This window comes from Thamnophis elegans, chromosome 5 (assembly GCF_009769535.1).
Source record: "Thamnophis elegans isolate rThaEle1 chromosome 5, rThaEle1.pri, whole genome shotgun sequence".
Taxonomy (NCBI): Eukaryota; Metazoa; Chordata; class Lepidosauria; order Squamata; family Colubridae; genus Thamnophis; species Thamnophis elegans.
In genome coordinates, this window is record NC_045545.1 from 61,109,238 (window position 1) to 61,125,662 (window position 16,425).

At 35.7% G+C, this 16,425-nt stretch overlaps 1 protein-coding gene across 1 annotated transcript in view; it reads left to right on the forward strand.

Moving 5' to 3' along the window:
• MAGI3 (membrane associated guanylate kinase, WW and PDZ domain containing 3) overlaps nucleotides 1-16,425 on the forward strand; it is a 119,623-nt gene that overhangs the window by 50,678 nt on the left and 52,520 nt on the right. Inside the window, 2 exon segments of the mRNA XM_032218582.1 lie at nucleotides 9,156-9,272; nucleotides 13,164-13,283. Of these exon segments, the coding sequence (XP_032074473.1) occupies nucleotides 9,156-9,272; nucleotides 13,164-13,283 (237 nt within the window).

Below are 16,425 nucleotides of genomic sequence, written 5' to 3' on the forward strand. Positions count from 1 at the left end.
AGAGAAATGTAATTTTGATTTTGAGATTTGGGATTATAGAAGTGAGGACACGACTTTGACAGCCCTGTTTTACTGCATATAAAAAATAAACTGAGTAAAGTTTTAAAAAATTAAAAAGGAAATAGAAATGATAAGTCAAGAGAATCACCTGAAAAATGTTTTCTTATTGGACTTAAAGAGTCTTGTTAAATCTTGAGGAAATCAGTGATGGGATAAAGAATTGAAGAGAGCTTAAATCCTATGACAATATTTGATTGAATTAAAGTAAGGAAGTTGGAAGTAAAAAGAAGGGATATAAAGTTGGTTTATGTGATTAATGTTTAACTTTTTATTTTTATGGGACTTTTTGCCATACCAGAATTAAAAAGCTGATATTTTATAGATTTTATTATAAATAAAGGATAGGATATGGGATTGAAGACCTATCTGTTTGTAACCTTACAGGAAGTGAAGAATTATTAGATTTGTTTATACTTGTTATGATGAAGGTTGAAAATATCTTTTTATATATTTCTTTTCTTTTTCTTCTCCTGTCTTTTTTTAGTTCACTTTGATTATTTTGCCCATTCTCTTTAAATTTAGTATTACTTTTTATTATTATAATTTAAATTCTTAATAAAAAATATATTATAGATAGTGACTATGGAATTTATTACAAGATTAGACAAATCATTTTCCAAGGCCTCAGTGAACAGAAAACTGCTTCACCATGCAGTTAGTCCTTACTTAATTACCCTACTAAAGTTCAGGAACTCTGCCCCTAAATGGGAAATCATGTGACAGTGAGTGTGCTTTGAGTGAAAAGATAAAAGATTACTCAGTTTCACACCTTCAACTCTTAGCCTTTTCACCACTCTGTCTCCCTTTGGAATGCTTGAGGGCCTGTTTACTGTCTTATACATACTGCAAACAATGTAATAATGCCACAGCCTGGTGCTGGGAGCCATGGCTGTTACTCTCTTGGAATCCCTTTCTTTCTTGCAAAGTAGAGATATCTAAGACTTCCTACAAGAAATCACTTGTGGAGGGGGCGGAAGAGCCAAGCAAAAGAGAGATTGCCTATAGAAATTGCTTGCTTTTTTTCCTCCTCCTCTACTCTAATTGCAAAGATTAGATGAAAAGAGGTTTCAAGGGAGTAAGCTGTTTATTCTTCTACACATTGAGAGCAATGTGGTGCACCAGCAGCAAGGAAAGATCAGGCAGAGGAGAACACCTAGAAGAATCACTCCCACCACCCCAATACAGATGTGAGAGATTTTAAAAGAGTACTGTAAACTATTTGCCATGGGCTGCAAGTATGATCACATTACTTTTGATGTATAGAAGAGCAAACAGCTTGCTTTCTTGCAACCCCCTTTCTCCAAACTCACTGCTTTGTTAAAAAGGAAAAAACAAAACGAAAAACTTCCAGGCCAGGCATAAGATGACTCATATACTATAATAACTATAGTATAATAACATTGATGTGACTGAAGGATGCTGTAAAGATCATAAATGGGTTGCATAGTTATTTTATCAGAAGTATTTGAGCTGCTGATAGTGAGAACTACCTCTAAATCCAACTCCATTGTAGCAGTCAGATGCCATTTCATCATTCTCAGCTTTTCAAGATCTCAGAATCAAGCTATCAGGAATACATGCACCTTAACAACAACAGCAACAAAATACCTAACCCTGCTCTAAAGGATGCCAATAATATAATAATATAACCAGAATAAGGTGGACTGAATTTTTGTTTTTTAGAGCATTAGGAGCTAGCTGGAAAGCTTTTATGGACAGATTACAGTGTAAAAAAGAAATATTTTGGACTTCATTCAGTTTGAAACATAAACAGATTTCACTCTTCAATCAACTTTTCCTAGTCCTGAATGAAAATCAATTCAGACAAGTGTTTTGCTGATGTGTTGTGTCAAATACAATTTGAGAAAAGGTCCTAGTTTTGTGAAATGGGCAGTAGAAATTTTGTGGAATAAATAAAGTCAAGATGATTTATAAATAATAATTTCTATGCCTCTCAGAAAGAGAGATTATGCTTAAATGTGTAAAATTATCTCTGCTGGGTAGTCCTGGTTGTTTGGGAGGTTGATGTCTTTGAATCAGCATTGCTTCTGCTACATCCTGGACAGGTCCCTACGTTTTCTTGGAAAGGTTTTGGAAATGGTTTGCCATTGCCTGATTCCTAGGACTGAGAGAGAATGACGGCCTAAAGTCACCTAGATGGCTTTGTGCTTAGAGCAAGACTAAAATTCAGTCTCCTGATTTCTAGCCTGGTGCCTTAATCATCACACCAAACTGGAACTCAATCTGGATTAACAAATAGTATTGTTAATTTGTTGTAGTATCATTCTGGACTGGTTTAGTAGGATTCATGTTATCATCTAACACCCCCTCCCTTTTACTTTTAATTCTCCCTAGTAATAGGTGTTATCCCAGTTCCATTTTTATCTATATATTTTAACACATTTACAACAAATTTTCAACCTTGAATTAAGAGTGAATTAGTTTTTCATGTTGGCAAGCAAGAATGTTGTAAAGCGGATATTACACTATATTATTTAAATTAAATTGTCAGAGAAAATCTGAAGTGACAAAGAGTTCTCTATTTTCTAAGGGAGGGAGGATATATTTTAAATTTCTCTTATCCTTATGTTTTTGTATTTATTTATTCATTCACAAAGTGATATTTTATATCACGTCAATCATTGCAATTCTAAGTGATTTAGGAGTAATAAAACAAGAATACAAAAATAAAATAACTATTAAAATGACTTAATAAGCAAAGTTATGATCATAATTAGCATAATAACTATTACTAGAATTTTTAGTCATCTCTGCTACAGTAAGAATTGCCCCTTTCTCAAAATTCTCTTAGGACTCTTAGGAATAGCTACATTTTTAAAAGCTGCTTACATATTAAGAATAAAAATGTTGATTTTATTTCTGGTGAAAGGAAATTCCACAGGTAGGCACTCTTGGAAAAAATCTCGTCCTATGAATTTTCTCTTGTAGTGGTTGGGTATGGTAAGCATTCATTCTTTTCAGGCATATGTTGAGTAGGTAAATTCTATTTGTAGTAAGTGATTGCAAAGATCCCTACAGGCCCCAAGTCCTGTAGGATTTTAAAATAGTAATTACTATTTTGAATTGTCCCTAGAGACTGACTGGCAAGTAGTATTGCTTCTTTGGTTCTGGAGTTATATAGGAGAAACAAGTTGTACCTGTTAGTGCACAAAGTGCTACATTTTGCTCTAGTTGAATCTTCAGTTACAAAGGCAGTGCCATTTAGACTACATTACAATAATCCATATGGGAGGTTGTTACCAGTACCTTATCTTTTTATTTCAGGATAAAGCACAACTGGTGTATCAGCTGAAGATGGTATAATGCTTTGGATTTAATTTCAAAAAGGATATTCACAGTTCTGTAAGATGTTGGTGGAGGTCATTTGTAGTTCTTTAAAGCATCTGTATCTTTTCCTAAGTTTATTTGACAACTGTAGAAACACAACCCTATTAAATGTCAGGTTTCTATTAAGGACATTTCTTGTACATTGTTTTCTCTCTTTTTTAGTTTGCTTTTAAAGTATTTTTGTGGTCAGAGGATTGTTATATTGAAGGCAAAGTGACATTTTTGATTGTACCCTTATAGTAAAAACAATTATTTAGAGTTCATTTAGTGTACTCTGAAAAATAGGCATTGAATTGGTCAAAGTGAACATCTTGCATTAATCAGTGCAATTATTATAACTTAGTATGTATTTTCCAAAAATAGGGATGCCTGGCTAATCTTGTTTCTTTTATTATTCTATGAAAGGTATAAATATCTTAATATATTAGTAATATGGACATAGTATAATTTCAGGACTTCAGGAAACTAGATATATTACCCCATAATATACTAATTAGCAAGCTGGATATGGCTGTGTACTTATTCAGAATAACAGAGTTGGAAGGAGCCTTGAAGGTGTTCTAATCCAACCCTGCTCAAGCAGGAAACCTATATCATTTCAAATGCTATCAAATGGTTGTCCAATCTCTTCATAAAACCTCCTTTGATGAAGCACTCACAACATCTAAAGGCTGTTTAATTGATTAATTGTTCTTATTGTCAAAAAATATCTTCTTATTTCTAGGTTGATTCTCTCCTTGATTAGTTTCCATCTATTGCCTTGGGGAGAAGACAGAACGAGTATATTAAAACCCCAAGGAAATAGGTCTAGGCTAAACTTCAGGAGAAACTTGCATTTTGTAGAAGCTACCAGCCAATTGAATAGCTGCTGCATGGACTATTGAGATTTTCTTCACTGGAGGTTTTCAAACAAATGATGGATGGTCATCTTTTGGAGACACTATAATTACTCCTGCATTGACCGTGACTTTAATTATATAATCTCTATCATATTTTCCATTTTTAAAAAATCATTCTAAATATTGGATGATTGAATTACTAAAAAAAATGTATATCAGATTTCCATTCACCACTGAAAAAGGAAATGACTTCATATTTAGTTTAGTATGGAAGAAATACTAAGCAGACTTACATAACCAGGGTGAACTGTAGTTATATCAAATGTGAATATTACAAAGCTCCCTGAATTGTCAATCATAAATATATGATAATATATTCATTGACTTGATAATTCTGAGAGTTGATGTTGACACACTGGATCTAATTTGTTTAGGAAGGTATGCTCTAATAAAACAACCAGAAGAAAATATTCATATAGATTCATATATGCAAGCACACATGCACATACATATACACACTGTAAGCATATGCTTTTATTGGTCTCTCAGCACAGAAAGATTAATATAGGTAGTCCTTGGTTAATGGTAATTAGGACCAGAATTTCCATTGCTATGTAATGCAGTTGTAAAGCAACCTCCCCAGTCCAGCAGTGTGAAGTTATAGCTATCCCAGTCCAGCACCATGGTGCAAACCTTAGTCACCCCAGCACTGTGGCATCAAAGCCCAACTGTAGCTATTCAGCAGTTACCACCCTGAATTTTGTGGCCTCTGCATCCCCAGTTGACCTTCCCTGTCTTCTTGCTGCTGCTGCGGAAGTACAGCCAGTCTGGCCCTTCACGAGGACTTGCAAATGACCTTAGGAAGAAAATTTTGCACAGTCAGCACTTGTCTCATGATGGGAGATAAAAGGGCAGACATGGGGAGATGGGAAGCTAAGAATTTTTGAGGCATACATTAATACTGTAAATGCGGGTGGGCTGTGAAGAACTGGAATTTGCCACACAGATGTTCCCTCTGTTGTAAATTTGAGGACCAAGAATAAATACCTCTGAAATTATATGCAGAAATGTAAACTATCATGGAAAACATATTATTTGTAAATTGTGTAGTTTTTAAACTCTTCCTCCTAGTGTCAAATTTCTTATTTTTTATATTGTTTTTGTAATAAATACATATTTATTATTATATTAAAATTTCTTAGTTTAAAAAGTCAAATGATCTTACATTGCATTCTCGACTGTTTCCTACCTTGTTAAAATTTTCTTGTGATAATAAATGTATTACCTAGGTTTCTAGTTTAAGAGTTTAGAATCTTTTTGAAATTCCAAAGCTGAATCAATGGCAGATTAAGATCCCACATAGCCATCCTGGAGGGATGACCCCAAACAATACCTTGCTTTGTATCTATCTGTCAAATTGATGAGAGAAGTAATATACAATGTCTTCATTGTGTCTTTACTGTGGAACAGCAAAGCAACAGCTTTCACTTGATATGATGTATTTGGTAATAATACATGATAAGACCATTGTAATAAAATACTTGTGAGAAAAAATGTGATATTGCTTTTTTTTAAAAAAAATATAAAATTAGAAATGAGTTGCCCAATACTAAGCATACTGAGGGCATACTGTATATTAAGCATACTGAAAGCATACTGTATATTAACGTGGAAACATAAAAAAACATGGATCATTTACAGTTTGCAACACTGCTTGGTGTCATATACATACAGTATATACCCACAGTTTGACATTAGCTTGCACACTTAGAGAGTTTTATAGATGAAAATCACAATTAAAGAATGATTTAAATCACCAGTAGGAAAAATCTATTAGGATTAGGATTTTTTTTTACATTGCTTGATATCAGAGTAACATTTTACAAACAGTACTCTCATTTTTTTAAAAAAATATATCAGTTTTTGAGAGATAGAATAACTATTTGTTATGGGAAATTAAATAAAAGTTTTAAAACTGAGACTGATAAATTATGTAAATATAGCAGGGCAAAAAAGTATTTAGTCAGCCACCAATTGTGCAAATTCTCCCACTTAAAAAGATGAAAGAGGCCTGTAATTGACATCATAGGTAGACCTCAACTATGAGAGACAAAATGAGAAAACAAATCCAGACAATCACATTGTCTGATTTGGAAAGAATTTTTTTTGCAAACTATGGTGGAAAATAAGTATTTGGTCACCTACAAACAAGCAAGATTTCTGGCTCACACAGACCTGTAACAACTTATTTAAGAGGCTCCTCTGTCCTCCACTCATTACCTGTATTAATGGCACCTGTTTGAACTTGTTAACAGTATAAAAGACACCTGTCCACAATCTCAAAACAGTCACACTCCGAACTCCACAATGGTGAAGACCAAAGAGCTGTCGAAGGACACCAGAAACAAAATTGTAGACCTGCACCAGGCTGGGAAGACTGAATCTGCAATAGGTAAGCAGCTTGGTGTGAAGAAATCAACTGTGGGAGCAATAATTAGAAAATAGAGCGACATACAAGACCGCTGATAATCTCCCTCGATCTGGGGCTCCACGCAAGATCTCACCTCTTGGGGTCAAAATGATCACAAGAATGGTGAGCAGAAATCCCAGAGCCACACGGGGGGACCTAGTGAATGACCTGCAGAGAGCTGGGACCAACGTAACAAAGGCTACCATCAGTAACACACTATGCCGCCAGGGACTCAGATCCTGCAGTGCCAGACATGTCCCCCTGCTTAAGCCAGTACATGTCCGAGCCAGTCTGAAGTTTGCTAGAGAGCATTTGGATGATCCAGAAGAGGATTGGGAGAATATCATATGGTCAGATGAAACCAAAATAGAACTGTTTCATAGAAACACAATTCATCGTGTTTGGAGGAGAGAGAATGCTGAGTTGCATCCAAAGAATATCATACCTACTGTGAAGCACGGGGGTGGCAACATCATGCTTTGGGGCTGTTTCTCTGCAAAGGACGACTGATCCATGTACAGGAAAGAATGAATGGGGCCATGTATCGTGAGATTTTGAGTGCAAACCTCCTTCCATCAGCAAGGACATTGAAGATGAAGCTTGGCTGGGTCTTTCAACATGACAATGATCCCAAACACACTGCTCGGGCAACGAAGGAGTAGCTTCGTATGAAGCATTTCAAGGTCCTGGAGTGGTCTAGCCAGTCTCCAGATCTCATCCCCATAGAAAACCTTTGGAGGGAGTTGAAAGTCCGTGTTGTCCAGCGACAGCCCCAAAACATCACTGCTCTAGAGGAGATCTGCATGGAGGAATGGGCCAATATACAGCAACAGTGTGTGCCAACCTTGTGAAGACTTACAAAAAACGTTTGACCTCTATCATTGCCAACAAAGGATATATAACACAGTATTGAGATAAACTTTTGATATTAACCAAATACTTATTTTCCACCATGATTTGCAAAAAAATTCTTTCCAAATCAGACAATGTGATTGTCTGGATTTGTTTTCTCTTTTTGTCTCTCATAGTTGAGGTCTACCTATGATGTCAATTACAGGCCTCTCTCATCTTTTTAAGTGGGAGAACTTGCACAATTGGTGGCTGACTAAATACTTTTTTGCCCCACTGTATATTTCACTTAAATTATACTTAGGGATCAGTATTATTATAAGCTGTACAAATCAACCAAAAATATAAGATTAAAGGAAGGTAGCAATGTGAAAATATCTAATAATGGATTTTATTTCTTTTGAAACCTTATGGATAAGATTTTTTAAATGCATTGTATGCCTAGAGTACCTGACATAATGAACTGCCCTTCATTTTAAACAAAACCTTTATACTCTGATTTTATTCAGAGTGCTACAGCTTCACTCACTATACTAAGTGCCAACCATTCTGCCATGAGAAATGTTATGACCTTCTAGGAGTTTCTAGTCAATAAATTGAAAGTCTCTGAATTTTGTTTTCACAAGGTCAAATTGCACAGTTCAAAATAGAATTTATAGGCTGAATGTATGGTGTATGCTCTTCTGTGCTATTTTATAAAATCCCAATTGTTTAGAATAAATTATACTAAAACTGAACTAGGTTACTCCAAATTACCTTCAAATCCCTCCCAATCTACTGCATAAAGTGATGGTGGAAGAGAATAATAGCAAAAATATTGTTGGCATGGGAATACCTCAAGGTCAAAAGAAGTGAAACCCATTAAAGTAATTGGACAGATTATAAAATGCAATTTTCAAGTGCAAATTATTTAGAAATCTTATCTATATATATATATATATATTTGTTCACTTTTATTTTGTACTTTAGATACCTCTACACATTGCCAAATAAACATTTTGTAGATCTTATGTCAGGGCGTCTTCAAATTTTTTAAATAAGGGGCCGATTAAGGGTCCCTCAGACTGTTGGGGGGCCGTACTGGCTGGGTACATGTGGCTAGGTGGTCATGTAACTGGGTGAGTGTGGCCAATTTAGCAGTCCATTTTGCCTTTGTCCCTCCCCTGCTCATCCACCGGGCCTGAAAGGCTATTTGTAAAGCATTTTAAAGACTTTTAAAGCACTACTATACAAGCTGGCAGCAGCCCCTCCCCTACTCACCCACCGGGCCTGCATCATGTGGCTGCACTGGCGAGATCACCCCTCAGTCATCTGGCCCTCCCCTGCACCCTTCGGCCTTACCTTCAGCAGCAGGGGTGTTATCAGAAATGCAGCTCAACCAGTGAAATAATTAACCAGAAGGGTAGCTGGAGTGGATGCTCGCTAGAAGATTAGGCTGATGATGAGGGGCGGGCTGAATCCCATCTTCAGTGTGGGGGATGCTTTCCATTGGCGGGCTGTAGGTTGAGGATCTATGCCTTATGTGAATATCTTATCTATCATATAGCAGATTAGAGTATTTTGTAGTAATACTTTATTTTTTCTTACAGGCAAAGTCATCAACAAAGATTTACGCCACTACCTAAGCCTACAGTTTCAGAAAGGTTCAATTGATCACAAACTGCAACAGGTTATCAGAGACAATCTTTACTTGAGAACTATTCCATGTAAGTTGCACATTGACATACTTACTTACTTTACTTTATTGTCATTGTACGTATATACACATTATACACATTCAATGAAATTCACATACCACCCAGAGACTATGCGCAACACACATAATCCCCAAACACCCACCCACCCACCCAAAAAATCCCCACCCGTAAACCACCCAAGCATCCACACAACAGACCAAGTAATGCTGTCCAATAGCTCATTGATGGTGGCCTTTTAGTTCATTGTTGAGTGCAATTGTAGCTCTGGGATAAAAGCTATTCAGAAGACGTGTGGTTCTACTATTAATTGTTATGTATCTTCAGCCAGAAGGCAACAGTCTAAAAAGATTGTAAGCAGGATGGGAAGAGTCTCTGAGAATGTTATGCAACTTTCATATTCCTTTGGATAAAATATAAGCTTAGTTGGTAGTGCTTTAGATGTATGATATAAGCTAACAAAATCCACATTCTAAAATTATAAATAATGACATTGAGAATTACATCTTTATTTCCATAGGTTTTTTTGGCAACTGACTATATTTCTTGATGACTTTTTGAAATATGTTTGCCCAACAGCTACTTACACTTTCTCCGATCCTACCCAGCAGTCTGACCCAAAAGAAGTTTGTAGTTCTTGAAAACAGGACTTATTCCAATAGCCAAAACAATTTATGTTAATTGCATAGCACCCACTTTTTATAATTAATTTTTAATTTTTTAGCTTGATTGTACAAGATTACGTATTTGCTGTTTTAACTCTTCATGTGACCTGTACTAAATTACGCTATTTTGTAATTCAAATAAGTTGCTTACCCGTAACTGTGATTTTTCAAATAGTAAAATTGTTTCTGTCATGTATAGAATTCACACATTTTGTAGTTGAGCTTTTGAGTGAGAAACACTATCACTGCACATACCAAAGGATATTTATTCCACATCCAGAGATAGAATAAAGGGTGAAAGATACCAGACTGCATGGGAATGAAGTGTTATGTTATGTGAGTACATAGATGATTACTTGACTAATAAGTGAGCTGAGGGAAGAGATAAATGCATAGCCCCCCCCCCCAAAAAAAACCCCAATAAATTGAAGATTTCTTTGATTTAGAAACAGGAAAAATAAGTTTAATAAAACAGATTTTTCCTGAAAGGAAAAAAAGATATTCTTCTCTGTTTTCCATATTTTTTACGGAGAGAAAATTATTATCTTCTGTCTCTCTAATATACTAAGTCTTCAGTTAGTTCAAATGCATATTTTCCAGGCAACACATTTGATGCTACACATATTCATATCAAAAATCTCACTGGAAACTGAAACTTTTTGTTGGATCTCTTATGTAAATTTGTATTTTAATGGCCTTCTCTTAACTTGACATTACCATATTCTTGTTCTTCATCTATGTTTGTACATCATGCACTTCTCACAGATTACAATTTAACATAGACACATATTAAACATTGGGGAAAGACACAGATGAAGCCGCCCTTCATTCCATTAATGAAGGTAGTCACTTATACCATGGATCTGACACAACTCAAAAGATTCTGTCACCCAAAGAAACAGATGTGTGAGATGTTCGACACTGGGCTACTTCTCCATCTTGGTGGAAATAGCATCCAGGAATGAGTTGACCTCATCTGCTCACTGATTGGACTGAGGCTGCCAGAGCTTTTAAGACATTCCTCTGTTGCTAGGGCTTCCCAGCTTTTCACTCAGTCCCTCAGTGAGGACAGACATGTCAAACCACCTCCTTTTTGGAATTCCTGGAAAAATATCAGAATAAGATTTTAAATTTGTGAGTAATTGACCCAGTTGACTCCCTCTCCAAGATGGAGTTGCTGAGTTTCCTTAAGCAATAAGAGCCTTAGCTCTAACCTCTGAAGGATCTTATCTGTTTGTCAGAAGGCTGAATAGCTTTGGATACCATATTTGACATACAGTTAAATTGCTGGCCATTTTAAAGAAGCTCTGTGCCTTTGGACAACTGTCACTTTGGCTGTTACTATTCCATAGATATTCGAACTCCGTGTTCACTGGATAGGGAAGAGTCTCATGGCCCTCTATTGTAAAGCAACATTGGATTGTGAGGCTTGTAGTTAATGACTGGTAACAGTTAATGACAACAGGTACAGTACCCAAACTGACAATTAACAGAAGGCATTAAAGTGGTGAATAACTTCTGCCATTTAGAATCATCATTAAATGAATCAGCAGTGAAAAAAATGCTGCAGACTGGCACTTTGAGGAGTAGCAATGAAGGCTTTAAAAAACATAAGTCAGATGTCATGATGTGTCTATATCTACAAACATAAAAAATCAGATTTGTTCAGGCAGTTGTTTTTTCTTTAGAAATGAAATTTAGAATTTGAAATAGCATAGGTGGTTTTGAAGTTTGGCATTGGAAACTTCTGAGAAGGTGGACAGATAGGCAGGAAAATGAATAAATCATATAACAAAACAATCCAAAGTTCTTACTCAGAACACAAATGACCAGGTTGATATTATCATATTTTGAATACATTATGTAACGTTCTAGCTGTCTAGCAAAATCTATGAGGATGTTGAAGAAATTGGGAAAAAAAAGAAAACAGATTATGACAAGCAGCAAGGTGGTTGGACCACATGCGGTTGTGATATGTGCACAACCAGAAATCCTAAGGGGTTAGTTTGGAAATAAATACTCCTGGACAAATTTGATCTATATAGTCACCAACTTGATGGCATATAATTAGTCAAAGAGGTGCAGGTAGTCCTGAACCTAGGATTTGTTTAACAACAATTGTAAATTATAGTAGCATTGAAAAAGTGAGTTCTAACGAATCCTCAATTATAAACACTAAGCATCCCCTTGATCACATGATTCACAGGCTTTGCAGCCAGCATATATTTAAGATGGTTGCAACATCTCAGGGTCACATGATTGCCATTTGTGACCTTCCCAAGGGACTTCTGACAAGCAGGGTCAATAGGGTCACTTACTGACCAGGGAATTTGCTTAGCAACCATGGCAAAAATTGGGTGTGACTTAATGTCTGCATTGCTTAGTGACAGAAGTTCAGGTGCCAAATGTGGTTGTAAATCGAGGACCACTGTAGTTCTTATATTGCCATTGCAATAAAAAGAGGGCCAGCCTCTATTTCAACAGCAGTTTATTTTATAATATGGATTCTTTCCTGGGTAAAAACCGATTTTGCTGTTCAACTTGTGCTACTTGCAGAAAATGTTACATTGAGGACCAAAGGCTTTATATTTGACGAGAACCTCCAAATGGACACACAAAGCATATTGTAATAATTCAATCTTATAGTTAGCAGTACATATATCACAGACTTTCTCCCTCATGAAGGAGACAATTGGTCTACCACGTCACTATTGTTATGTACTTATCCAATTTTATATCAAGGAGAATGCACCAGATTGCAAGCACCAGATTAAGTGTTAGTGCAATTCCATTCAGAACTGGATCAACTGAGTCTATGCTCAAAAGTTTTGTTTTGTATAAATTCAGATTCAGCTTCTTTTCCTATATCCAATCTTCTACCATTTGGAGGCACATGGAGCCATCCAACCCTGAGTTTGCAGGAAATATGCTATAGTCATGACTGTCAAGGATTAATTATATTAATCCTTGTAAGCCATCCAGAGTCATTGACAGTGGGTAGTTCTAGAATTTTAACAAATAAATAAACTATATTTTTGATTTTAATTTGGTTTAACATTGTTTGTGTTGCACATTTTTTGCTCTAGTTTCATATAATGAAGTACTTGTGGTTGAATCTGTTTTTATTATTATATAGCAGAGTGGCAGAATCTAGGTCAATTTTGTATAGCAATTTGCAAACTGATACAGTTATAAAATTTTACAAGTATTTATCCACACTTCTGCCTTTTTATTCTAGGCACTACAAGAGCTCCCAGAGATGGGGAAGTCCCTGGAGTGGACTATAATTTTATACATGTTGACCAATTCAAGGCATTGGAAGAAAGTGGAGCTTTGCTAGAAAGTGGAACATATGATGGTACATTAAAATTTATCATTTGATCATTATTTCTAGATTAACATTTTTGTGAGATAGTTCCTCTGTTGCCAACTATTTGTTCAGAGATTATTTGAGATTGAACAAGAAGTATATATTACCGGTCCTCAAAGTTCCAGTTGTCATACCACCCCCACAGTCACATGATTGTGATTCAGTTGCATTTACATTTACCATGGTTGTATCCCATTGTCAAGTGATTGCAATTTCTAATGTTCCCTGCTGCTTTCCACAAGCAAAGTCAATAAGGAGCTGGCAGAACATTGGCAGTTATGGTCATTTGAGGTCCTTTCTTAATGACCTGCATGGTCCTCACTTGATCTCAGTATACTGTGATCATGTATTCATATCAAAGCTGTTCAGAGAAATGGTTTAAGATAAACCGGTATCTTAATCTATATTGCACTTTGCTTAGAATTCTATCTCTTGTTTCTCATCATCATAGTAACCTGGTTTGGTAACAATACAAAAATATTAAGAATTAATTGAAAATAATTTTAGCACTCAGAAAAGAAAGTGCTGCACCACTTCTTTATACCTTGATGGTTAAGAGATATAATAATGAATGTTTGTGTGTGTCTGCGTGCATAGCTTTAAAGATGACCATTATTATTGCATAGAAAGTTGTTTTTATGCAAGGGTGGCAATGATTTTTCAGAAAGAGATTGTATTTTAAATGTTTTGCCAGCAGTTGGTGGCAGCTGTTAAAGATGCTGAGCTTGTCAACTGTGGAGCTGGCAGGCCGGGTTTGAGACTCAAGTTCTGTGTAAAGGGTTAGCTCGCGTTATTTGCCACAGCTCCTTCCCACTTAGCAGTTTGAAGCATGCAAATGCAAGTAGATTAATAGGTATCACTTCAGTGGGAAGATAACAGCAATCCATGCCCCTTTGGCGTATAGCCATCCTGACTATGGAGATTGTCTTTGAACAGTGCTGGCTCCCTTGGCCAAGAAATAGAGATGAGCACCGTGCCCTAACATCAGACTCGACTGACAGAGAAATCTTTACCTTTAATAATGTTACCGGAGAGATGATTCTGGCTTATGGCCTGATTTTTGTATATTTTTGAATTTTGCTTTTTGTTTGCTTTTAAATTTGTATAGAACTTTCTTTGCATACACATCCAAACATACACATATTGGGCAATAACTTTTATTATTATATCTGGATACCATATTAATAGTTTATAAAGGCATTTGATATGAGTTATTTTACAAGAGAAAAATAGAGTTACAGTTTCAAAATATTAAAATAACTGAAGCCCTGGCAGTTTCTTTTATGCTATATATGGAATGTCATTATTAAAATTGCAATGATTAATTTAAGAAGTAAAAAGCCAATTGTTTAATTTTTCAAAGGCACTTATTTTATTAAAAATATTGCTGAGATCCCTCAAATGCAGTAAAATAGTATTTTTAGCTTTCTGAGGTATAATTCGGTATTGAACTGATAGTTTTATTTGCACAAGCCTTCATATGAAAGAATAGAAATAATGCTCTAATCACACGTTTTAAAACCACCTTTGTGTGAACTGCTGTTTCATGTTTCTGCATAAAAATGAGTTTGTTCTTGGCTGCTGCTGCCAAAAAATCTACAGATTCTTGTGATTAATTATGATATACTATAGATTGAAATAAAATTGGTTTTCATTAGTTTTTATAATTTTCATTCAGAACTAGTGAATATAAAATAAAATAATATTCCTTTTTTTGGGAAGGTTCATATAGGGTAACTATTTGGGGATTAAATGCTTTATATTGTTCAACAATATCAGAGATTTAAAGTTAAATTTGAAAATTACAGTATTTCAGCATATATGTTATATTTTGCAAAGGAGATAGATGAATTAATCAAACATGTTTTATAGAAAATCTATTGCATTAGATGGCCAAATATATATAAATGGATGGTTATATTATTTGGTTCTTAAAGGACATTTGTATTACATACTTACCTAGGAGTGACAAGCCAACATGAGTTTGTCAAAACAGAGCATGCCAAATAAATCTTATTTCACTATTTGACAAAGTGACTAAATTAGTGGACCAGCAAAATGCTGTGGACATAATATACTTGAATTTCTGTAAGGCATTGACAAAGTAGACTACAGCCTACTTCTTGGTAAACTAGAGAAATGTGGAATAGACAGCATGGAGGGAACTAAGCCATGTGGTACCTAACCCCAAGGTTCTGTTTTAGGCCCAGTACTGTTCAGTGTCTTAATAAATGATTTAGATAAGGGAATAGAAGGGGAACTCATCAGATTTGCAGATGACATCAAGCTGGCAGAAATAGGCAACACCCCAGAAGATAGGATCAAGATCCACATGGATATTGACAGACTTGAATAATGGGCCCTAACTAATATAATGAAATTCCATGTAGAGAAAAGTAAGGTTTTCTACTTAGGCAAGAAAAATCAAATGTACAGGAACAGATAAAGTGAAAATTACTTCAATCGCAGTAATTGAGAAAAGGATCTTGGAGTCCTAGTGGACACACACATAAATATGAACCAGCAGTGTGCTGCAGCTGCTAAAAAAACAATGCAGCCCTAAGCTGCATTAATAGTGGAATAGAATCAAGATAACATGAAGTATTAGTACTGCTTTATAAGGCCTTGATAAGACCACACTTGGAGTACTCTATCTGACTTTGGTTATCTCAATGTAAAAAAAGATGTCAGACTGTGGAAAGAGTGCAGAAAAGAGCAACAAAGATAATTAGGGGGCTGGAGACTAAAGTATATGAAGAACTGTTGCAGGAATTGGGTGTTCTAGTCTAGTGAAAAGAAGGACTAGAGGCAACATGATAGCAGTATTGCAATATTTGAGGGGCTACCACAAAGAAGAGGGGATCAACTTATTTTCCAAAGCACCAGAAGGCAAGACAAGAAGCAATGGATGGAAATTAATTAAGCAGAGAAACAACCTAGAACTAAGGAGAAATTTCCTGACAGCGAATACAATAAACCAGTGGAACAGCTTGCATTCAGAAGTTGTAAGCGCTTCATCATTGGAAGCTCTTAAAAAGAGACTGGACAGCCATTTGTCTAAAATGGTATAGGGTCCTGCTTGAGCAAGGGGTTGGAATAGAAGACATCCGAGGTTCCTTCCAACTCTGTT